General features: G+C 37.6%; 1 protein-coding gene across 4 annotated transcripts; it reads left to right on the top strand.

Moving 5' to 3' along the window:
• Positions 1-25013, top strand: LOC137012641 (NACHT, LRR and PYD domains-containing protein 1 homolog). Of its 4 annotated transcripts, XM_067375998.1 has the most exons (11): positions 1-325; positions 975-1007; positions 4702-4821; positions 8081-8125; positions 8271-9978; positions 10207-10291; positions 10416-10487; positions 14677-15204; positions 23661-23747; positions 24086-24175; positions 24348-25013. In XM_067375998.1, exons 2-6 carry the CDS (start codon positions 992-994, stop codon positions 10235-10237), a joined length of 1920 nt encoding a protein of 639 aa, XP_067232099.1. In that variant the 5' UTR covers positions 1-325; positions 975-991; the 3' UTR covers positions 10238-10291; positions 10416-10487; positions 14677-15204; positions 23661-23747; positions 24086-24175; positions 24348-25013. The 4 variants fall into 4 exon arrangements, with proteins under 4 accessions (XP_067232099.1, XP_067232097.1, XP_067232096.1 ...); XM_067375996.1 differs by lacking the exons at positions 1-325; positions 975-1007 and adding an exon at positions 1329-1653 and having other exon boundaries at positions 14677-14931; XM_067375995.1 differs by lacking the exons at positions 1-325; positions 975-1007 and adding an exon at positions 1329-1653.

The raw sequence follows: 25013 nt of genomic DNA, 5'->3' as shown, positions 1-25013 counted from the left end.
AAAGTTGCCTGAACCACATTTGTGTGGCTATTAATATGTTTAAAACCTTTTAAATGAAATCGAAAAGAGGCAGAATGGTGTTTAACTGGAGTAGCTAGAGCGAGCGTTATCAAGTTCGCTGCTGTACCATTTGCTGAATCCTCCCGTCCTCCTGAGCCGAACTTATCCGGTCCGAACTAACAAGATTGAACTTCGCCTAACGTTACTTGGTATTGATAAACGCCTAAATTCTCTTTCTGACATCCTCTAGAAATGCCGGAAGCGACTGATAACGGAAACACCAGTCTTCAGCGTCATTCTGGCTTTCTACATCCTCGAAAATAAGGTAACATAACTTTTTTTTTTTTTTTTTTTTTTTGAAAATAAGGTAATTTCGCAACTGGCATAAAGTTGTTTTGACGTTCGATATTCGCAATTATAAAGACTGGACCGTCTCTAAAGTTACACCCAACATTGGTATGCACGTTTCTAACTTCAGTTGAATTTTAACAAAAATTGTTATTTTCACTACTGTATCACAAATATGTAAGGTGTGCATCATAGCTGACATGTTGGTTTTATGACTGTAAATTATTCCCATCAAATGTTACTGAGCTTTAAATTATGACATATTCATGTATGAGCCCATATTCAGTAGTGGAAAATAGCAATTTTTACATAATGATTTGACAGTGTATTTTAATAAATATCAAAAATTTTAAAGATGTGCATGATAGCTGACACAGATGAACACTTTACAGTAGGTTTTATGACTGTAAATTATTCTCCTCAAATGTTATTGAAGTTAGAAAGGTCGAACATCAAAACAACTTTATGCCAGTAACGTCTGGTAAGCCTCCTAATGCTGGTAAGACTCCTAATGTAAGCTTTTAACACTATTATTTATTTCCATTTAAGTGTAATATAAAATATACTTAAAGTTCTTAAAATTCACATTCACTTTTATATTATTGTATGTGTTTCTATTCTTGCAGAGAATGAACTGACTGAGATGGACGGTTTTAACAGTAGGCTGTCATCTATGTATTTTCTAATTATTTTTTTGTCTCATGGTTTCAATTAATCTTTCAAGCTTTATGTTCAGTCTGTAAAGTGCTTTAAACATAGATGCAAACTCCTCACCTTTCAGTGGCAATTCACCTTTTTGAGATCAAAATAGGTCACTTATGGGATTTGCATCGATCCAATTAGAAAGTGTTTTTAGAAGGGGAAAGGGGGGGCGGGGGTTTCTTACAAGGGTACTTGGTTGTTTCAATAAGTACTGTACATTGTTTCCTTTATTCTTACTTTAAAAACTAATGTCTTTAAAGGGGAATATTTTATATTTTTGAGGCCTGAGATGTAGGGAACGGTGAAGAGAGAGAGGGCAAACAGTTTGCAGTTTAGCTCAGTATTGCCGTCTAATCAGACAATATTGTCTTAAAGTCGGCATGAAATCAAATTTAACAATTCTTATTTTTTTATGGAATATTGTAGTATTTATTATCAATAATGTATCCGTGAACTTCATTATTTTTTTTAAATTCATGTGCCCTCATAATCTTTAATCAAAATCATTAACCTCCCATCCCCCTTCAAAACGACTCATCGTCTCTTCCTGTCACATGCTATGGCGCGAGGGTGGAGCTATCTGGAATTGCAGTGACATATGGGGTAAATGCTTTGCTTCACTTTATAGAGATTAATGCATTAACCATCGCTGATGCCAGTCATTGGGGTGTACAGTAAACATGGAAAGGAACCTGCGACATGCTCATTCAGTCAGGCTGCGTGTCCACTGGAGCAGAGCAAGCGACCAGAGCATTTTTAGATTCATTCTTATGGAAGTTGAGCGTCACTTAACTTACGCGCGGCTCAACTTCCATAAGAATGAACCGAAAACACTTGCTCTTTTAACTGCTCGCTCCGCGCCAACGGACACGCACCATCAGTCAGTCAATCTCTCTCGTTGTTTAGTGTCGTTAACCGTCCTTGTCATCCTCAATAAAGCTCTTACAGTAACGTGAGTGCTCGGAGTGAGTAATTCATATCTGCCTCCATTTTGTTAGCAACGGCCAACTTCCAATCAATAGAGTGCCCCAAGGGATTACGCGTTTTTGTAGGCCAACCCGGAAGTTAGCGTCGCACGGGTTCCCTCGACTGAAAGCCTATTCATTTTTCCCATAGACTTTTGGAAAATCGCAGAAAATAAGCTCTGTGTTTAACAAAGGGTTATGACACTTACACGTTTTGTCTATCAAGATAATCTTTACAAGTTAACACAACATTTATAGATTTTGAAGCCTAAATAAAGTCGTCAGATATAAAAGGCTAACAGTAGGCTATAAACGGACTACAGCACACCATGGCCAGATCAACGTCGTCACCACCAAGCGTCCTCAAACTTTATTTAGAAAACAGCTCTATTTAAAAACATGCTCGCTGATTATGATCTGCGCTGTGTATGAATACTTATCCACTTTTTCATGAGAAATGCTGTCCAAATGTCCCGTTTTTAATGATGACGTCTAAAGTCCCCGCCAAAGGAAGTAGTCCCTTTTAGCAATTTGTTAGCAACTGATCGCAAATTTGAAGACACAGTAAAAGTTTAAAAAATCACAAGTGGGTTATAACTGGTGTGTTTTATGTCATAGATCAAAACGTGAAAATATTTAGAGGCTTTGTTAACCACAGACCTTATTTCAGGCGATTTAGCAAAAATCCATTCAAAAAACCCATAGACTTTACGGCGTTGGAACCGGAAGTCCTAAAATGCTAACTCGCTTCCGGGTTTTGCCTACAAAAACGCGTCATCCCTGGGGCACTCTATTCCCGAAGGACGAAATCAAGTCCCGCCCTCTCATTTCAGATGCCGTTTCACTTGGATAGATGTCACAGTACAGAAGAAAAGACAATTGCAACTTCCGTTTCATGCCGACTTTAAATATCCTGCATTACAGTTTTGGCTATATACCGTATTAAAAATAAATAAAAAAATCCCTTAAAGTAATTACAAATAAACATGTAAAGCAAAATTAAAAAAACAAAAAACATATAATGTGAAGCGTGCCCCGCCCCACGCAATGTTCTCACCTTTTTTCCCACTTACCTGTTTGCATCCCTGTTTAAAATAATAATACAAAAAAGTAAGGGTGAATTAAGGGTGATTGGGACAGTTTTTGAATTTCTTGCCATAAATTAAAAACATCAGCAGCACATGATACATTTCTGTAATACTGAAGATGTTAACTATTCATTTGAAGAGGAATCAATGTTATATTATAATGATGTGTGACACACTTTTCTGTAAACTGAGCCAAAAAAATTTTTGGTAACATTTGGGTGATTGGGACAGCACATCTTTTCAATGATTTAGGGCAGTGTAAGCATATTTACTGTATGGCACAAGTTAGTTCATACTAGGGCTGCACGATATATCGCATGAGATTGTCACGCGCATTTCATCAATAAAGCTGGTTCCCTGATTACCGCTAAATCGCCATCACCTGCTTTCAAATGCAGCGGCATTTAATAGACAGAGCCGTAGATCACTGACGAGCTACGCAATATCACGTTGATATCGCAGATGAATTGCCTTCGATAATGAACGCGATATTGCGTGGCTTTTCAGTGAACTACGGCTCTGTCTATTAAAAAACGCTCCATTTGAAAGCAGGTGATGGCGATTTAGCGGTAATCAGGGAACCGGCTTTACTGACGAAATTCGCGTGACAATCTCATGCGATATATCGTGCAGCCCTAGTTCATACTTTGATATAATTTCATCTGCAATATTTCCTTTTCTCTCTATTATGAGCCCATGTTTATTTAGCCTTGTGTAAAAGAAGGCTTGAAGCCCAAAAGTCATTGAAAACATTTTAAAATCAAGAAAATATGTAAAAATAAAAAAAATAAAAAAAAAACAGGTCCAAAATTCATACAACAAAATTATGTAAACTGATCAAAATCCTGAACTGTTTGAAAACACATTTAACCTGCACAAACCATTAACAGAAACATGAATATGGTTTATTATTGTTAAAAAAAAAAAAAAAAAAAAAAAAAAATTATAGTTCAACTTTTTTTTTTATTTTCAGAATTTGGTCATTTTATTTGATCAAAAACTAGCTAGTTCATGAATATTTCTGTGGTTGATTAGTGCTTGCACAAATAACGAGGTTGGGAACCAATTATCTATTGCAAGGTTAATCATTTTCTTAATTAGCAAAGCCTTTCAGGACTTTCCCAATCAATTCCCAAAAACGTTTGTTGTCCCATCCACCCAAAAAGTTTGTACAATATAGTATATGACAATTTTAGGACCTTATTATTAAAACTATCAAAAGCTTATGTAATTTCCTCAGTTCATGCATTTCACAGTCAACTTCCTGTTTAATGCCTGCCCCGCCCACCTACATGATGTCACGCTAATGAGGTCATCACATTTTAATGATGTGTCTCACAGCTAGGGCTCAGCAAAAAAGGTTTGAATTTTCACTCATTAGGTGAGAAAATAATTTCTGTAGTTATACTGTCCCATTTGACCTCATGTCCCAATCACCCTTAATTCAGCTTATGTCAAATCATTACACAAAGCTTGAATAATTGTGCTGAATAAGTGCTCATTTCATTCATGATATTTAAGGCTAAAATGAACAACATTAATAAACATTAATAATAGAGTTATTGGGTGCCTAAAATAATTTTTAACTTGTCATTTAGAGCATCACTCTGCTGGGCCAAATGTCAGCGCTGCAGCTCAGAGTGGAAGTCAGATTACAGCACCTGTGCTCACTAACAATACAATAACAGGCCATGTCAACATCATACATAATACACCTAGTAAGTAAAATGTGTTGTACATTTCATAGATGCTGATCATTTTGACTATGATCTTTTTTTTTTTTTTTTGATAATTTGAGTATTTTCATGTGTAATCACATGTCATATGCTAAAATGTATTCATTGTTCTATTAGTAAAAGGATCTGCTAGATACTTGTTAATACAATTATATTAATGCTGAATATGTTTTAGATTTAGCTGTTGACATTTTATAATTTATTGACATTTGAGACACCCCAGGTAGGGTAAAACATTAACTAATAGATATCATCATACTTCCCCAGCTGATTGATTACATTAAGAATTGCAAACATTTTTAGTAAGTTTTCTTAAATGTTATGTTTAAATTTGCAAATAAGGCATTATCTAATTAAATATGCACTAATTTGCATACATTTCTAGAACACAAATCTTAACATTGGTTTCTTTTTTTTTTCTTTTCTTTTTTTTGACTATTAGAGTTAAACGTTTTGACAGAGGGGATTTTGGATATCTTTTTGTATCACAGAAAATACTGTCAACAGCCAGAAAAAAATAAAATTTTACCATTTTTTTAAAAAAAATAAAATGTATTAAGTCAGGAAAATTATGTATCAACAAACCCCTCTATAAAAATCTTCAAAATATAGATAGGAATAAAACTGTAAAGTAAGTGCTGCTGAAGTGGAAATTCTGAGAAAACTTCTTTAAAGATATACCGATCAGGCATAGCATTATGAGCACCTTCCTAATAATGTGTTGATCCCCTTTTGCTGCCAAAACAGCCCTGACCCGTCAAGGCATGGACTCCTCTAGACCCCTGAAGGTGTGCATTTAAGTCCTGTAAGTTTTGAGGTGGATCAATGGATCAGCCTTGTTTTGTTCAGCACATCCCACAGATGATCAATTGGATTGTGGGGAATTTGGAGGCCAAGTCAACACCTCAAACTCATTGTTGTGCTCCTCAAACTATTCCTGAACCATTTTTGCTTTGTGTCAGGAGCATTATCCTGCTGAAAGGGGGCCACAGCCACCAGGGAATACCATTTCCATGAAAGGCTGTACATGGTCTGCAACAATGCTTAGGTAGGTGGTACGTGTCAAAGTAACATCCACATGGATGGCAGGACCCAAGGATTCCCAGCAGAACATTACCCAAAACATCACACTTCCTCCGCCGGCTTGCCTTCTTCCCATCTTCCCATAGTGCATCCTGGTGCCATGTGTTCCCCAGGTAAGTGACGCACACGCACCCGACAATCCACGTGATGTAAAAGAAAACATGATTCATCAGACCAGAACACCTTCTTCCAAGTTAAGTCAAGTCACCTTTATTTATATAGCGCTTTTTACAATGCAGATTGTGTCAAAGCAGCTTTACATTGATAACTGGTACATATTTTTTGCTGCACAGCAGCTCTTCAAGAATAGTGTCAATGCAGGCAGATCAAAGCACTGTTGAATATCAAATGTCAAGTCAAATGTCAAGTGTCCCCAACTAAGCAAGCCAAAGGCGACAGCGGCAAGGAACCCAAACTCCAACATGTGACATCAGGTGGTAAACAAGTGGCAAATAGGTGTTAAAATGGAGAAAAAAAAAAACCTTGGGAGAAACTAGGCTTAGTCGAGGGGCCAGTTCTCCTCTGGCGAACAGTGCTTTGTTACGAATCAGGTTGCTATCATAAGTCTGATAGGCTGACTATGGTAAACCTCGGGATAAACAGAAAGACTAATATTAGCATAGATGCCATTCTGATGTAACGAGTACATCTGGTGTTATAGGAAGTGTTCCCGGTTCCGACTGACCTAATTTATGCAGCCTAATAATCCTTTAACAGATCTGAAAATATAAATTGCTAATGTGTTATGTGTATGCCAGGTTAAAGAGGTGTGTTTTTAGTCTAGATTTAAACTTACAGAGTGTGTCTGCATCCTGAACAATGCTAAGAAGATTGTTCCAGAGTTTAGGTGCCAAATAGGAGAAGGATCTACCGCCTGCGATTGATTTTGATATTCTAGGTATTATCAGCTGGCCTGAATTCTGAGATCGCAATAAACGTGAAGGACTATAATGCATTAAGAGCTCGCTCAGATACTGGGGAGCTAAACCATTTAGTGCTTTGTAAGTAATTAACAAGATTTTAAAATCTATACGATGTTTAACTGGAGGCCAATGCAGTGTTGACAGAACTGGGCTAATATGGTCATACTTCCTAGTTTTATTAAAAACTCTAGCTACTGCATTTTGTACGAGCTGTAGTTTATTTATCAAGCGGGAGGAACAACCACCCAGTAGAGCGTTAAAGTAATCTAGCCTTGAGGTCATGAACGCATGAACTAACTGTTCTGCATTTTTCTTTGAGAGCATATGTCGTAGTTTAGATATATTTTTAAGATGGAAGAATGCGGTTTTGCAGATGCTAGTAACATGGCCTTCAAATGAAAGATTGGTATCAAAGAGCACACCCAGGTTCCTAACTGACGACGAAGACTTAACAGAGCAGCCATCAAGTGTTAGACAGTATTCTAGGTTATTCCATTGCTCCGTGGTCCAGTTCTGATGCTCACGTGTCCACTGTCTTTCGGCGGTGGACAGGGGTCAGCATGGGCACCCTGACTGGTCTGCAGCTATGCAGCTCCATACAACAAACAGATGCTCTGTGTATTCTGACACCTTTCTATCAGAACCAGCATTAACTTCTTGAGCAATTTGAGCTACAGTTGCTACAGTAGACCACACAGACTAGCCTTCGCTCCCCACGTGCATCAATGAGTCTTGGCCACCCATGACCCTGTCTCCGGTTCACCACTGTTCCTTCCTTGGAGCACTTTTGATAGATACTGACCACTGCAGACCGGGAACACCCACAAGAGCTGCAGTTTTGGAGATGCTCTGACCCAGTCGTCTAGCCATCACAATTTGGCCCTTGTCAAACTTGCTCAAATCCTTACACTTGCCCATTTTCCTGCTTCTAACATCAACTTTGAGGACAAAATGTTCACTTTCTGCCTAATGTATCCACCCACTAACAGGTGCCGTGATGAAGAGAGTGTTAATCACTTGACCTGTCAGTGCTCATAATGTTATGCCTGATCAGTGAATGTACTGTAATTGAAATTTACAGACGCAAATATATAAAGTGCTATAAAAGATACACAAAAGTGTATTTTGGATGTTTTCCATTGGTCCACTTTCAACACTTAATGAAAAGCCAAAAAGCGCAAAATCACAAAATTGACAGGTGCATAAAAACATTGTTTTTGTCTAATTTTCTGCAGGTTCTACTTTGTTTCGCCCACCCTCTGAAACAACACAAACCTCAGGTAAGAGATAAATCTGATATGTCTTGAATGTTTTACCTTTTGCCTTTTAATTTAGCAGCTACTTACAGTCTGCTCTAAAATGTTTTACTCTATTAGAATCAGAATATTAGAACCCAGTGTAACATTGCTTATTTTATGTGTGCAGCAACATGTTCTGTGATTTTAAAATATCAGAAGCAGATCTGCAGCGAGTATCAGTGTGTGACCGAGTATAACTCACTGCCTGGTGAACATGTGCTGCTGTCTGAGCGCTACACACAACCTCTGATCCTTCAGAGACATAGAGGTCAAAAAGAGAGAGAAGAAGAGATCAGATCCAGTGGAGAAAGCTTCCAGAAGGTCCTCAGCGCCCGGAGCAGTGATGACTCTGTCCATCTGAACTCTCTGTTCGACCCGGATGGACACGGGATCCGTCCCAGTGCTGTTATACTGCAGGGGAATTCTGGGAATGGGAAATCTTTCACTGTGCAGAAGATCATGATGGACTGGGCATCTGGTGACCTCTACAAAGGGCGGTTTGATGTTGTGTTCCACTTGAAGTGTAAAGAAATAAACCGCATTTGTGGCATAAAGAGTTTGGCGGAGATCTTGAGCTGCAGTTGTAGTTTAACATCAGATCAGATCTCACAGGTACTACAGCATTCACCAGAGAAGATGCTCTTCATCATCGATGGATTTGATGAGCTGAGACTCACTCAGGACATTAATGACATGTCACCACACACTGATCTGCTTCAGAAAGCCCCAGCTGAGGTCATTCTTTGTGACCTGCTGAGGGGTCGAATCCTGCCAGAGTCCTTCCTTCTGGTCACCTCCAGATCTACAGCCACAGATACACTGAGTAAACTGCTCAAAGGACCTCAGCGTTTCTCTGAAATTATGGGATTTTCAGAAAAGGGGGTAGAGGAGTACTTCCAGAAGTTTTTTCAAAATGAGGAACTTTTCAGGAAGGCTTACACACTAGTGAAGACGAATGAAACTCTCATCACCGCCTGTTCCATCCCTGTCGTCTGCTGGATCATCTGCACAACTATCAAGGAACGACTCAAAACCGATGCAGATGTAACAAGTGGACTGGAAACCACCACCTCCATTTACATTGACTTTGTGTGCACGCTCTTGAAGCATCACTGCCAGGGTTCGAGTCAGTCAAAGACCCTGTTGAGGAGTCTGGGTCAGCTGGCAGAGAGAGGGATGCTGGAACAGCAAGTCCTGTTGGATGAGAAAAGTGTTTATGAAACAGTTTCAGACCCTGCTGGCAATCCGTTCCTGTGCAAGATCCTGTTTAAGAGAAGAATCCACCAGGAGACGATGTTCAGTTTCATGCATCTCAGCTTTCAGGAGTTCTTCACTGCTCTGTACTATGTCCTTTTGGATGAAGAAGAGTCCCAGAGAAAATTTACACAGCTATTTTCCATTGATGAAAAATCAAGTCATTATGATATTTGTCCTGCACATTTTTCAGCTGTGGTGCAGTTTGCATTTGGTCTGCTGAATAAGGATGTGAGACGCACACTTGAGGAACATGGTCTCGTTGTTCATTTAAAAACACAGACTCATCTGAAAGAATGGATTTTGAAAATGGGTCAAAATAATGACGTATATCCAAGTAAAGCACTTTTTTACCTTCACTGTCTCTATGAACTTCATGAAGAGGACTTTGTGAAAAGAGCTATGGAAACCTGGAAAATAATTGATGCATTTGGTAAATTAAGCAGAACAGATGTCTGGGTCCTGCTGTACTGCTCTCAGTTCTGTCAGTGCATTGAAGAACTGGGTCTTTCTCAGTGCAGATTATCATCTGAAGATTTCCGTATTATACTGCCTGTTTATCACAAGATTAAGAAAGTAAGGTAAGTGCTTTGTTCCAAAACAGATACATGATGGATCTTATTAATATCTGTATAATTCATTCTATTTTTTAGATTCAGATTATTCATACATCACTGGTTGGTTAACCAGTGATACATATTCAATACACTGTAAAAATGTCATTACGTTTTTTTTTTTTTTTTGATTATTATTGCAAGTTAACTTGATTATTTAGTCTGTACACTCATCTTCTGGATTTGATTTTACAGCTTGAAACATACACGTTTCATCAGACTCTGATCTTGATGAACTGATAAACGCTCTCACAAGAGAACAGACCCTGAGATCACAGTGGTAATGTCTCAAAATACATTTTATACATTTAATGTATTTTATGTACACATGAGTTATCATCCTTCAGTGTGCTTTTGTTTTGTGTTCAGTTCATAAATCTTTTTTTCTGTCCTTTGATTTGCAGCATTGATGTATTCTTCATATTTACAAAATTTAAGAATTGTTCTCTTCATTTGACAATCAAAGAAGAAATCAGGTGAAGAATTTTTTTTTTTTTTTTTCTGTTCATCAAATATCTGTTTCTCATGATAACCAGACAAACTTATGTCACGATTATATTATCCACCTGTCGATGATATTATCATGAATGATTACTGGACTGTAATCACCTTATCTTTTAGGGTATATAATTTCCTTAGTTTTTGAGACATTTATAATAAGATGATTTACATTACACCACTGCACGAAATTCTCTATTTCAGACTGTTAACCGGATATATCCTGATCTTTTCCTAACAGACTTAAAATTATAGTGTCATCGAAGTATTTAATAATATAATTATTCTTATTTCAACTAGAGCAGTCATTTGTATACAACGTAAACAAAATGGGAGAGCAAACACAACCCTGAGGGGCACCAATGCTAATAGATTTAAAGGTGCTAAAGAGGATCTTTTCGTCGACTGAGAAACCAAAGACTTGTTACTGAGTTTTTGAAATGAGCGCATGCGTAAGAACAACCCCCCTCCTTCGAAGGAACGCCTCCCAAAATTCGTAAACACTCGTATTGGAACACGACTGTTTACCACCGGCATTCGCTGTTTTGTGTTTGTGGATTCACTATGTCGTACTGACCGCAGGTCACTCATAATCTGCAGTTGTTACTCCTGTCTCCTGACAAAAACATTGCATGCGGCGCCTGTGGAGTGTGGAAAGTTACTGGAGTGCGCAGCTGTGCTCGTCTCTCACAAGGAACGTCACGGCAGTGATTGACAAGCCAGAGGGCCAATCGTTTACGCGATGATCACGTAAACGATTGGCTGATGTTTTTAAGGCCCTACCTCGTGCACAGATGATGTATATTAATATTATTCCTTTCAGTGCACCTAATAAATAGTCTTTTATCAGTTAAAGACAGTTTCAAGTAATATTGCAAAAATGTATAAAACAAAACATCCTCTTTAGCACCTTTAACATCAGAAGGTGTATTATTTACTTTTACATACTGAGTACGATTTGTTAAAAAAGAAAAAAGCCACTTAATAATAAAAAGGTTAACATTACTATTTACAAGCTTAGCTAGGAGTAACTGTGGCTGAAGCGTATTAAAAGCTGAGCTAAAATCTACAAAAAGTAAACGTGCATATGCATTAGAGGTTTCTAAATGTTGAAGAGTCAGATGTGTGACAGTGCTTACAGCATCAACAGTCCCCCTCCCCTCCCTATAAGCAAACTGTAATGGATCTAACAGTGAGTTCACATTACATTTCAGTCTTGACATCACATATTTCTCCAGGAATTTCATAATTATAGATGTTATAGCAATTGGTCTGAAGTCATTATTATCAACAGCACCAGATTTTTTTAGGAAAAGTCTTTTTCCATAGCGAGGGGACCATATGATGGTCTAGAGATTGCTGGAAGATTGGACACCATACTGGGGTTAACTCTTCTGCACATTCCTGCAAAATATAAGCCGAGATACCATCTGGCCTAGTCGATTTCGTTGTGCAGATTTTACGAAATGTTGAGGTAACCTCTTGAGCAGGGGTAGGCAAGTTTGATCCTAGAGAGCCGCTGTCCTGCAGAGTTTAGCTCCAACCCTGAAAAAAACCTATAGAGAGCTGCCCATAGACATCATATAGGTAGACGCCCTATCGAACGCTACTGCCTATTGGCACGGACGAGCCGTGGAGCCGCCATCTTGGACCGGTCGCCAGCTCCACTCAGTGTAACTTGTTTGACAGGTGCAATGAGCTGTCAGCGCATTTAATTAATCATATCTCACTGAATACCTAACTGATTTTGACGCGGGTTTTTTCGCTGCAAAGGTCATTCATGTAGCTATGATACAGGACACATTGTTCAGTGTATTTTAATATTCATAGTAGGCTTAACAGTTATATAATATTCTGATAAAAGATATAAAGTGACCAGACGTCCAAAATCAAACTGTGATGTAGGATATAAGGTAATTTATAAATCACACACTATAAATGTGATAAAGAAGCAGAAACAGATAGTTGCAGTAAAATAAGATATCTCAGTAATACTAGCAGAAGTGGGAGGGGTAACTCGATTTGCGCTTTGCCGTCATGTGTGAATACATTGCTTCCTGATATCACGTGCACAAACACAAATAACAGTTATTATGTCCGGTCGAACAATGTATGTATAACTTCAGATTGGATTGTGTTGGTAATAGGCACTTAACGTTACCTAACGCTAAAAGTAAGTTTCGTGCATTGAGCGCATTCTAACAAGTGCTTTCGAACTTCTTTCTGATCTGAATAGTAGGCTAAATTATGTGGAAAACACTTGCGAGGTTCGACGGTTAAGCAGAGCGGTTAAGATAAAGGGGCTTGAATAATTAATAATCAATATAACCTGACGAAAAGATATTTATTAAATGTTATCCACATTATATTTCATCTGCAACAGCATTGTGTACTTTTATAATGATGCGTTGGTCATTAATTTTTAAATGCATCATGCAAAGATGAGGAGAATTCTCTGCATGAAAGACCCATGACTGGCAGATCAACGTGCGATACATTTCTCTCCGAAATGGTAGGAAAATAAATGTAATTGAATGTGGAGGATTTTAACTGTGACAAGATGATTGACAGGGTAGTTTAAACAGTTATAGGTTGCGTAAATAAGCGACGGAAACGTCAATTAAAGATGCAGTTATGACGAGGTAGTATGTCCCAAAGCTTGTCTACTCTTCTGCTACACACTCAAAAGAATGTACTTTTTCTTTACAAAAACAGTAAATGCTTTTAGGACGTAGTATAAGTAGGCGAATTGGGACGCAGCTTAGGAGTACGACCAGTCTAAGATGGCGGCCGCAAATCTCATCGCCCAGCGGCCAAAAGGGCGTCTACCTATATGATGTCTATGGAGCTGCCTATAGCCTTAGTAATCCTGAAGAGCTTGATTAGCTTGTTCAGGTGTGTTTGATTAAGGTTGGAGCTAAACTCAGCAGGACAGCGGCTCTCTAGGATCGAACTTGCCTACCCCTGCTCTTGAGGGTCCACAAGTAATCTAGCTTCTGCTGCACATTCAACAGTTTGTAAAAACTCTTCACATTCTTTGATAGGATCTACATTATCAAACCGTAGAAAGAAATCATTTAACTTAAAACTTTCTTAAAATCATCAGTTGTAATGAGATGTTTTTTTTTTTTTTAGAATCCATGTTAGAAATGGTTCTCAAAGAGTTCCACAGGTTTTTATTATTCGAGGACGAGAAGTTTTGTTCAATGTAATCCTTTCAGTTCCCTTTGTACAACTTTTAACTCGGCCCGGTCCCTTTTCATAAAAGCTGCTTTTTTCCTATTAATGCAAGCTTTCACTTCCTTTGTTATTAGGGAACACCGTTATTTCCTTTTTAGGGAGTATTGAGTCCACACAGAAGCGAATATAGTCCGTAGTTGTCTCCGTAACGGAGTTCAAATCTGAGTTATGGAATACTGACCAGTCAGTACTTAAAAAACACCCCTTTAATGCTTCTACATTTTCTTCATCCCATATAGTTACCGTCTTATAATTATGGTAGTAATAATGCAGCTAAATTGGTAACCCAAAAAAGATCAAACAATAAAGTACCACACTATCAGCTAATGATGGAGATAATGGCTGGTGCCTAAAAGACCATTAATTAATCATATTTTTTAAAAAAGCACAAAGAGTTATTCAAAACAACAACTTGTTGGTTTATAGATGTCACAGTCTCACCTTCCCTGGACTCCGTTTCCCATCATCCCTCCTGTCAATGACCTGCTCAGACTCAGTAATCACTCGCACCTGTTAGTCATCTACTCATCACCACAGCAGTATAAAGGCACACACTTCACCACTGCACTTTTTTAGGTCTCGATCATGAGAAGGACTCAATTACCCGCTTCACTAACCTGTATGCTCCAGTGCTCCATCGTCTATCCTGCTCCTTTGTGTCTCCAGCGTCCTCTAGATCCCACACCCTGCTACACTCACTGAAGTGTGTGCCCTGCTGCTCTGCTCCACGATCGCCATTCTCCAAAGTGACTGTCAATATTCTCGCTCCATACTTCTTCACAACTCTGATTATCATACTCACCATCATCTCTGTCTTCTCAACCATTGTTAATAAACTCCTATTCATCGAACTTCTCTGTGAGTCTGTATTCCGTAACAATAGACACAACAATGATGCTAATTCTGTTTTTTATTTTTTTTTTATAGTGTCTGCATAGAAATTTCAGCATCTTTGGAGTCGCTCACTCTCACCTCTATGGAAACCTGCCGAGAGCCAATCAAAATTGAGTGGGCCAAACTTATACAGATAATTCACCAAGAAGATTCAGATGCATTAAAGTCAGTTCTTGATTCTTTCTCTAAACTGAGAAAGATGGAAATGAAACTACAGTGTCTAAGTGAGATGTGGACTCATTGGATCCTCCAAATCATCCAGAGCTGCTCCAGTCTTACAGAACTCAAGTAAGAAAAACATGTGAAATCATCTTCTGTCTTGTTCCTATATGAATTTGTCTGTTGTTAGGAACTGTGTAGCACATGTTTAAACTGATAGGCCGTCCAAAAAAGAGAAATCTGTCATTTATTTTACTCGCCCTCATGTTATTACTTACTTTCTTCTGAGGAACACAAAATAACTGTTGATGCCCCAAACAGTTTTGGAAAATACAATGGAATTCAATAGGAATGAAACTGTTTTCCAATCCTCCGGTAAAACTGAGAACTTCACTTTATTATGTGAGTACATGATTCTAAACAAGCGTAAATACTTTTCAGGAGATCAGCACATAGGTGAGGCTATAATTGTTTAAAAGGGGTAAAAATCATGTATTTCTATTGCAAACCCCATGAAATGGCTGAAAAATATATTACATATTCCCTATGGTAAATTGCCTGTATTGGCTGTAAATTGTCATTTCCATCTATGATTTAAATGGTTACATGCTTTTTTGTGCAAATCCTTAAATGCTTGAACCCTGATAATATACAGGTGCTGGTCATATAATTAGAATATCATCAAAAAGTTGATTTATTTCACTAATTCCATTCAAAAAGTTAAACTTCATTACACACAGACTGATATATTTCAAATGTTTTTTTCCTTTAATTTTGATGATTGTAACTGATAACTAAGGAAAATCCCAAATTTAGTATCTCAGAAAATTTGAATATTACTTAAGACCAATACAAAGAAAGGATTTTTAGAAATCTTGGCCAACTGAAAAGTATGAACATGAAAAGTATGAGCATGTACAGCACTCAGTACTTAGTTGGGGCTCCTTTTGCCTGAATTATGACAATGCGGCGTGGCATGGAGTCGATCAGTCTGTGGCACTGCTCCGGTGTTATTAGAGCCCAGGTTGCTCTGATAGTGGCCTTCAGCTCTTCTGCATTGTTGGGTCTTGCATATTGCATCTTCCTCTTCACAATACCCCATAGATTTTCTATGGGGTTAAGGTCAGGCGAGCTTTGGCACTGTGTGCAGGTGCCAAGTCCTGTTGGAAAATGAAATCTGCATCTCCATAAAGTTGGTCAGCAGCAGGAAGCATGAAGTGGTCTAAAACTTTCTGGTATACGGCTGCGTTGACCGTGGACTTCAGAAAACACAGTGGACCAACACCAGCAGATGACATGGCACCCCAAACCATCACTGACTGTGGAAACTTTACACTGGACCTCAAGCAACATGGATTGTGTGCCTCTCCTCTCTTCCTCCAGACTCTGGGACCCTGATTTCCAAAGGAAATGCAAAATTTACTTTCATCAGAGAACATAACTTTGGACCACACAGCAGCAGTCCAGTCCTTTTTGTCTTTAGCCCAGGCGAGACGCTTCTGATGCTGTCTGTTGTTCAAGAGTGGCTTGACACAAGGAATGCGACAGCTGAAACCCATGTCTTGCATACGTCTGTGCGTAGTGGTTCTTGAAGCACTGACTCCAACTGCAGTCCACTCTTTGTGAATCTCCCTCACATTTTGGAATGGGTATTTTCCTTCCCTTCGCCTCTCTATTAACTCCGCCGGCGATACCACCTCGGTTTTTTTCTTACCAGTGTGAAAGAGACCCAAAATACTCCGTCAATGTTGCACATACAATTAAAAGCTATACACCATTTTAATCTGTGGAATATCTATTTGTGTACACTCAGAGTAAAAGCAAAATAAAGAAAAATAACTTGATGCGTGATCTCTCGTCTCCCTCTGAACGAAGTCCAATCTGATAGTTCTCAGAAAATGAAGTGTAACTTAGTGAATACTAATCACAAAAAAATTAAACTTGTGTCTAAAGAAACGTTGAAATGTCAGGTTTTAAATCGAGTAAGTCAAATCGAAAACAAAAATTCTCTCTCTATGTAATCTATATGAAAATAGAGCCATGTCAGAAGTCCATGATTCAGCTCATTATCCGCTAATACGGCCACACCCACGGAACGAGCGCTATTCAGACATAAATTCTGAGGCAATACATGCATACATCGTCTCAATCATGTATTTATTGTCTTGAAAAGTGTTTATCTGGATGTTATAGACCCTTTAATGTTTGTACACAATAATGACGTAGCAACGTATGCGTGCGCATTTTGGCAACGGAAGTGGTGCTTTTCCCCAGTGGTTCTAACATGTTAGCAACTCTGAAAGTATACTCCACTGTATATTTGGCCATCTGCTAACATCTTCTATCCACTCCACTACATGGATCTGGTAGCCGTATACCATTTGATAAAGTCAACTTTTTAAAATAACTTTCTCTGTCTGTGTTGCTTAATCCACTTGCGTAGCTTGACACGCTGCAGATATATATAAAACTTTCGGAGTTGCTAACACGTTAGAACCCCTGGGGAACAGCACCACTTCCGTTGCCAAAATGCACGTGCAACTATTTGATCACGTGGGCTGTAAAAGGGTCTATAGCGATATCTGGCCTCTGTTAGTTCCTGGAGAGTCACATAGTTGTTCTTCTTTTAGATTAATTTGTGGACTAAAGGTGTACAGAGCGCCCTTCGGCTGCAAGTATGAATTGAAAACACAGTATCCAGCGCTCATAGTGATGACAACTATTGAATAAATATTACTCCTCTGTATAGAAAATTGACATAAAATATGAGAATCCATCAATATTTCTCAAAATGTGCATGCTTTTAAGCTAAAAGCCTATATGAAATGCCATAGAGGTAACATAATTGTTCAGACACTTTGCATCACAGAAATACATTATATTTTAAAGAATATAATAGAATACCATTGTTTTAAATTGTAATAATATTTCACAGTATTGCTGTTTTTTCTGTATGTTTGATATACACCATGATGAGCTTTAGACATGATCACAGAGGTTTTTTTCACAGCCTACCTGACTGAAAGAGCACATTATTTATGCAGGTCATTACAACTCATTATGCGATTCTTTTGTCTTCTCAGGTGTAAATGACCCATTATTCATGATGATTCACGCCTCCTCATACTGTGTTTCTTGACAAAAAGTGTCTTACAAAATTTAAATCTCTATATTGTTTTACATGAACGAGTAGGCAGCATAATTTTTACATCATTCTGAAGCAAAAACTCTAGTCTACAACCTCCAATACCCAGAAGTCTTGTGAACACAGATTTAATATATTTTTTTTGGCTTTATTTCAGTGACTTAAGTTTTTTGTTTTTTCAATAACCACACATAAACGTTATTCCTTTAAAAACACAAACATGCAAGGCTGCCAACTCTCACGCATTCAGTGTGAGACTCACGCAATTGACCCAATTCTCACGCTCTCACGCCACACCCCCATATTCTCACGCAGACTCGTGCAGCAGTGAGGAAAAAAAAAAATCGCGCCTCATGATCTCGCAGAGCAACGCGCAGAGAGACCAGACAGACAGTGTACAGACTAGTGAGTATTTTTTTTGTGACAATTGTGAGGGAAATACACAATTTATTCCCATAAACTGTAGGGATGTAACGATATTGACGATATCGCGCTATCGCGGTGGTAAACGTGTCTCGATATCGTCGTGGTTGGGTTACAATATTAAAAGGACAGGTGTCCGTCAAAAAGCAAGAGGAATAAACACAGTCCCGCGGAACAAATCATTGTTAACTACATAGACCCTGATCCTTTGCGCTGCGTCGTCACAACAACCGTTGTTAAGCCAATAGGATTGCACGCTGCACGCTGTCCACACAAGCTCACAGCAAGCCAGCATGGCCGACAGCGATTCTTGTAAGGATGAAAACAACAAAACCGAAGATGAGATTGTGCCAGCCCCTGCAGCTTTTAAATCAGATATCTGGAAACATTTTGGTTTCGCCGTGTCAAAAAACGCAAAAGGAGAGAAGGTGGTGGACAGACAATGGACTATGTGCAAGCACTGCCACAGTAAACTGCGATACAATGCAGGAAACACAAGCAACATGCGAAATCATCTGACGACCAATCCTCCCGAAAAGTTTGCAGATTCTCTCACAAAGAAAGTCCTGTCTGGTCAAAAAACCCTGAAGGAGGCATTTTCAACAACTATGCCACACAACAGCGCAAGGGCTCAAGAAATCACGAGGTACATCGCGGAATACACAGCGTGTGATTTATGTCCCTTTTCTGCAGTAGATGGCAAAGGATCTAGCCCTTGTGCGGTCTTCGTTTGGGGACTGCACTCGTGGTCTTTGGGGTCTCTGAAGACCCCGGCAACAAAATGCAATTTTGTAACAATATAATATATTTTTTAAAAACCAATGTAATTTTACTCTGTATAAATGTTGAGTAAAAACATTAATAAACAGTTTTTTGAGGATTTGTGATATCTTTTAAATTTATATAAATTAAAAAATATTTTTAAAATAGGTTTTTATGCAAAAGCAGCTTTTTATGTAAAATTCACTTAATAAAAGGCCCAGATTTCTAACTTTGATTCATGTGGATAACATGGATATTTTGACATGGTTTAGTGTAAGATTTTTGCCCATCTTTTGGAAAATGCAGTTATAAAAAAAATAATAAAAAAACTATCATTTTTACCAGTAGATGGCTGTAAAGCTCTACTATATGCTATGTGCTATTTGAATGACTAAAAGATGTCTTTTTACAAGTTTTTTTTTTCAGTTGGATTCATATCTAAATGTTATGAAATCACAATTATAACAATAAAAATTACTTTTTGTCAAAGTTTAGCATTTTTTTGTACTGAAAAAAATCAGTTTTTCAATAATATCATCAATAATGTAACCCACAGAGACCCCACTTAGAAACTGGACAAAACAAAAACAACGCACAACACATAGACAGAAATGAAGTGGCACACTTCCAAAAATGCAAAAAACATCCTCAATACAAAATGGACATGCTCACACACACGCACGCACACACAAAAATAAAAAATATTTTATTATTATTATTTTTTTTTTATATAAAATTATTATTGAAAAACTGATTTTGCCCTGCACAAAAAATGCTAAACTTTGACAAAGTAATTTTTATTGTTATAATTGTGATTTCATAACATTTAGATATGAATCCAACTGAAAAAACACTTGTGAAAAGATGTCTTTCAGTCATTCAAATAGCACATAGCAAATAGTGGAGCTTTACAGCCATTTACTGGTAAAATGTTTTTTTACTTTTAAAATTGCATTTTTCAAAAGATGGGCAAAAATCTTACACTAAACCATGTCAAATTATCCATGTTATCGACATGAATGAACGTTAGAAATCTGGTCCTTTTATAAAGTGAATTTTACATAAAAAGCTGTTCATGCATAACCTATTTCAAAAAATATTTTTTAATTTATTTATATAAATTTAAAAGATATCAGGAATCCTCCAAAAACTGCACAAATGTTGTGAAAAAACATTAATAAACAAAGTAAAATTACATTGGTTTTTAAAAAATATATTATATTGTTACAAAATTACATTCTGAAGACCATGAACGTAACAATATTTTTTACACTAACATAAAAACAAGATATCACTCCAATTTTTTTTTTTTTTATTTGTAGATCTTAAAAGTGTTAACCACCGTACAAAGTCTCATGCCATGTGGAAAAACGGAACATTTTTTTAAATTTGAGCAAACATCATTTGCGGGTCAAAAAGACCCCGAAGACCGCACAAGGGTTAAAAAGTTAGTGGCCAAGCTTGAGCCAAAGTATCAAATGCCGTCGCGGGCTCATTTTAGTCAAACTGTGTTCCCTGCTCTTTACCGTGAGACAAAAGAACGTGTCATGTTGAACCTTAAACAGTCTGAGTGCATTGCTATTACCACTGATGGGTGGACTTCCAGAGCAACTCTCATTTCTCCACTAAAACAAATGATTCAAGACAGCATGGCCACAGATGATCACGACTCAAATGCCATTGCTCTAATGAAGGTAGCCATTCTGAAGGATCTTACTGACAGATACCAAGGAGAGGATGAAAAGTTCATGCAGGAGAGCAGTGCTTTGGATCCACGCTTTCGGACCTTGCAACATCTAGGCAGTGGAGAGAGAGAGGACGCCTTTGAAAGAATAGCATCACAGATGCAACAACAGGTAAAAAATGTTAACGCTGTGCCATAGAGAAAATTGAGAGAAATGCAATAAAATGTAACAAAATGCTGATATAATGTCTTTTTATCATTTATGAACCAGGACCAAGATGTGCTGCCCAGGAGCCCACATCCAGCAGATCTAGACGACAGCAGCGCAAGCTTTGTGCCTCCTCTTAAGAAGCATGCCCTTGAGGACCTACTTGGCTCTTCTTTTGGCAGTAATCAAGTCACAGGTGGAATTCAGGCAGAAATTGACTCTTACTGCAAAGAAGCATTAGTTTCTCTGTCTGCTTGCCCTCTTAAGTGATGGAGAGACAATGCAGGGCGGTATCCTATTCTGTCTTCATTAGCAAAGACCTACCTGTGTATACCCGATACCTCGGTGCCCAGTGAAAGGGTATTTTCAACAGCAGGGGATATTGTAAATGCCCAGAGGTCTCTCCTTCTCCCTTGCAATGTAGATATTTTGATCTTTCTGATGAAAAACGTGAACATAAGCTAAATGATAGGTCAGTGTTTTTTTAAAAGGCTTTTTGACTGATTTTTTTTGTTAAGTTTGTTATGTTTCTAAATACCAGTTTTAAAAGGCTGCTTTTATTTGCCTTGCACATTTAAACCTGATATAACTTGATCTTTGTTTGCACTTAAAGGGAATTCCCTATTGTTTACAATTGTCCTAGTTGCTTCTTAACTTGAACATTGCACAGAAGAATCGGTTATGCAACCAAATATTACTATACAGAATATTGATGTTCCTGACTACAACTTGCACTTTAAAAGCACTATGTGATCAGCGTTTTATGTTGTCATGGGTCCATAAATACAACAATAAATTGCCTGTTGACTGGCAAAAGCAGAATAAATGTCAGTATTTTATCCTTATCATCACAAACACTATCGTGAGCTATTTAACAATACCGTGAGTTTTTCCACAATATCGCAATAAATATCGTACCGTGAGGTCAATATCGAAATTGTATCGTACCGTGAGATTTTGATATCGTTACATCCCTAATAAACTGTGTAGTCAGCCGTTCTCCCTCCAATCTGCACCGTGTGAATTGTGAACGCAGGCAGGTCAGTGAGTCAGTGAGGGCGCTCCATGTCTCCGTCCAGTTTAGGCTTGTAACTAATAGGCCTAATATGCTGTTATATAGTTTATAGGAAAAGTAGTCTCGTGATGTTGCCATGACAGTGTGTGAGGATGATTAGGAAAGAATATGCCACCGCTACGTTTACATTGCGCCTCCACTATCATTTTGCTTTGTATTTAACTAAAAAAAACAAACATTTAATTTAGTTGGATAATGGTCGCCGCCGCTCCATATTTACAGAGTTACGCGTGATCACGAAAGTGAAAGTAAACGTGAACGCGCATTCAAACACGATTTCAATACCCCGCATTTTGAAAGCGGCTCCCTGATGAATACAAATATCTCTCAATATGAAAGCTATCTTAGGCTGGGCAGTGTAGTTCTTAGCTCTGTATCAAAGAAAAATACCTCTGGTCTTATTTGCACTTTGAATATTGAGAGAGTGCGATTATGGTTGCACTTATTGTAAAGTTTTCTCTTTATCTTATTAAGCACAAACAATAAGGTTTCATTTGTTAACATTAGTTAATGCACTGTAAACTATGAACTAACAATGAATGGCTATTTTTATTAACTAACATAAACGAAGATTAATACTGTAGCAAATATATTGCTCATTGTTAGTTGATGTTGGTTAATACATTAATGTTAATAAATGAGACCTTGTAAAGTGTTAATTTTTACTGTCTTTATTTCTATGTTTGTGGAAATTAGTTCAGTTAGGAGGTCTAAAGTTGTAGAAGCTCATAAATCATGTACAGTAAGGTCTGAAGAGACTGAAATCATACAGAAGAGAAGTCAGTCAGTTGAGTTTGTGGCAAAACCTTTTACAGTGCTTGAGTATTGTTGTCTTTTACTGCATATGATAATTCATACTCAGAAAGTAGAACTGAAATGACATTCATTACAAGATGATTAGTTAAAACATTTCAAATACACCTGCAGACTACTTTTCCTAGTCATGTATTTCGCCATCTTGTCTCTTCTCGTGGACTCCATCTCGAGTCTCGCCTCGTCTTGTGAGATACCTCGTCACACCCCTAATAGTTTATATAGAATTAAGTTAGCATTAACAGAGTTGTTTGTTTTGCAGCACTGAGCAGTTATTTTACATAACTTTATCATAAAAAAGTACAAAAGAAAGCCACGCCCCTCCACAAGCCCCTCCCCATAACCAAAGCCCTGCCCCCCCAAAATCTCACTCTAAGCTGAACTCAAAAGTTGGCAGCCCTAAACATGTACATACATGTTCCTCACATATTATTCTAGTCTAGTTTGTGCTGAATACAGTGTAATGACACCTTTTCCATTAAGTTTCACTTTTTGAATGGAATTAGTGAAATTAAATAAACTTTTTGATGATATTCTAATTAAATGACCAGCACCTGTATATTTCAAATGATCTTTGTGTTCTGCAGAAGAAAGTCAGTCATACAGGTTTGGAATGACATGACCCTCATCCATTTAAATCATTATAGAATTGTTCAAATGAATGTGTGAAAAACAAAGTATAAAGTATAAAATTATCAGTCCCTAAAATCTAAATAATTTTATCTGTATAATGTATATCCATGTCTAGGGTATATGCTAGGAATTTACTGGAGGAAGGAATCCAGATCTTGCAGAGGTCACGCACAAGACCAGCCTGTAGTGTGACATTTGAGGGGTTTGTATTGGTTTATATTCATACATTTTGCATCAGTAAATGTCTTATCAATGCAATTTCATGGAGACTAGAACTTTCAGGCTTTAAAAAGACACAAAAACACCATAAAAGTTTGACTTGTGCAGAATATTCTATGCCTTCTGAAGTCATATAATACCATTTGTGAGGAACAAACCAAAAGTTTGAGAATTGTCATTCATAAATGTATTTTTCTTTATATCCTCCCTAGATCTCATAGTTCATTAGCAGTCAATAACAACTTAAATGTTGGTGTTTCTCACACAAATCATTGTTTTAAGACTCTGTAGTGATGCTGTGATTTGTGCTTTCTGATGAAGGTTCAAATGCAATAATAAGTCTCGAAAACGCAGACGCATCCAGGAGGTGAATATTCATCTGAGTTCTTCTGGCTTTTCTATGGAGACTTTGTGAGTGATTTCAATTTTTTTTTTTTTTTTTAAGGATTTATACAATTCCACTGTACAAGCTTTCAGTGCAACAGCATATAGTGTGCAGTGTGGATTTAACCTACTGCTCAGCTTTGTGTATTTCTTTCTACATGTTTTATTGTTTTATCTCTTGTCTCTCTCCATTTCTAAGTCCTTTGATTTGGAACTAATGATCCAGCTTGATAACTAGGAGAAAACTGCCAAAGCAGCATCTTTACCTAGAGCTGTGGATGGGAATAAAGACATCAACCAAGAATACTAAAATCATTTAGGTGTGTTGTAATAGTAATAATCATGTGTCGATTTATTTGTATATTGCGTGTCACAATACATATTGTTTCCAAGCATCTTTACAGAGTTTTATATTGATGTTTAATTGTGTTTAACAGTTTAGAGCTGAATGATTGTAGTTTATATGTGAAGCGATATAACCTATCAAGCATTTGAGATTTGCTTTATAGTGTGATCATGTGAGATTATTTTATGTATGCATGCCGAAAAAAATTGTATATAGTATATGAGGTTTTATGTGACGACATGGAGAATTTTTGTAAGTTTTGTATGATTTATAATAATTTGGTGTACTGACAAGCCTGTTTACTATTTGCTGATGTTTATCACTGCCACAGATAAATGATATGTGTTAATAACAGGGTTTATGATTTTGATTTTCAAGATTTTGGTCACCCACCCCTAGTTTAACGAAAAGACATTTTACAAAATATCTCTAGTCCTCTAGTGTGCAAGCCAAAGGCGACTGTGGGAAGGAATGAAACAGTCCATTTGATGTTGGATAATGAATAAAAACTTGGAAGAA

The sequence above is a fragment of the Chanodichthys erythropterus genome, chromosome 22 (genome assembly GCF_024489055.1).
Source record: "Chanodichthys erythropterus isolate Z2021 chromosome 22, ASM2448905v1, whole genome shotgun sequence".
NCBI classification, from domain to species: domain Eukaryota; kingdom Metazoa; phylum Chordata; class Actinopteri; order Cypriniformes; family Xenocyprididae; genus Chanodichthys; species Chanodichthys erythropterus.
This window is presented reverse-complemented; position numbering and strand designations above follow the sequence as displayed.

Excerpts from the sequence above, each read along its gene's own strand:
- LOC137012641 (XM_067375996.1), top strand. The coding sequence starts at position 1,605 with ATGCTATGGCGCGAGGGTGGAGCTATCTGGAATTGCAGTGACATATGG. Across the intron at positions 4,822-8,080 it reads CATCATACATAATACACCTA|GTTCTACTTTGTTTCGCCCA; the intron begins GTAAGTAAAATG and ends AATTTTCTGCAG. Across the intron at positions 8,126-8,270 it reads TGAAACAACACAAACCTCAG|CAACATGTTCTGTGATTTTA; the intron begins GTAAGAGATAAA and ends TTATGTGTGCAG.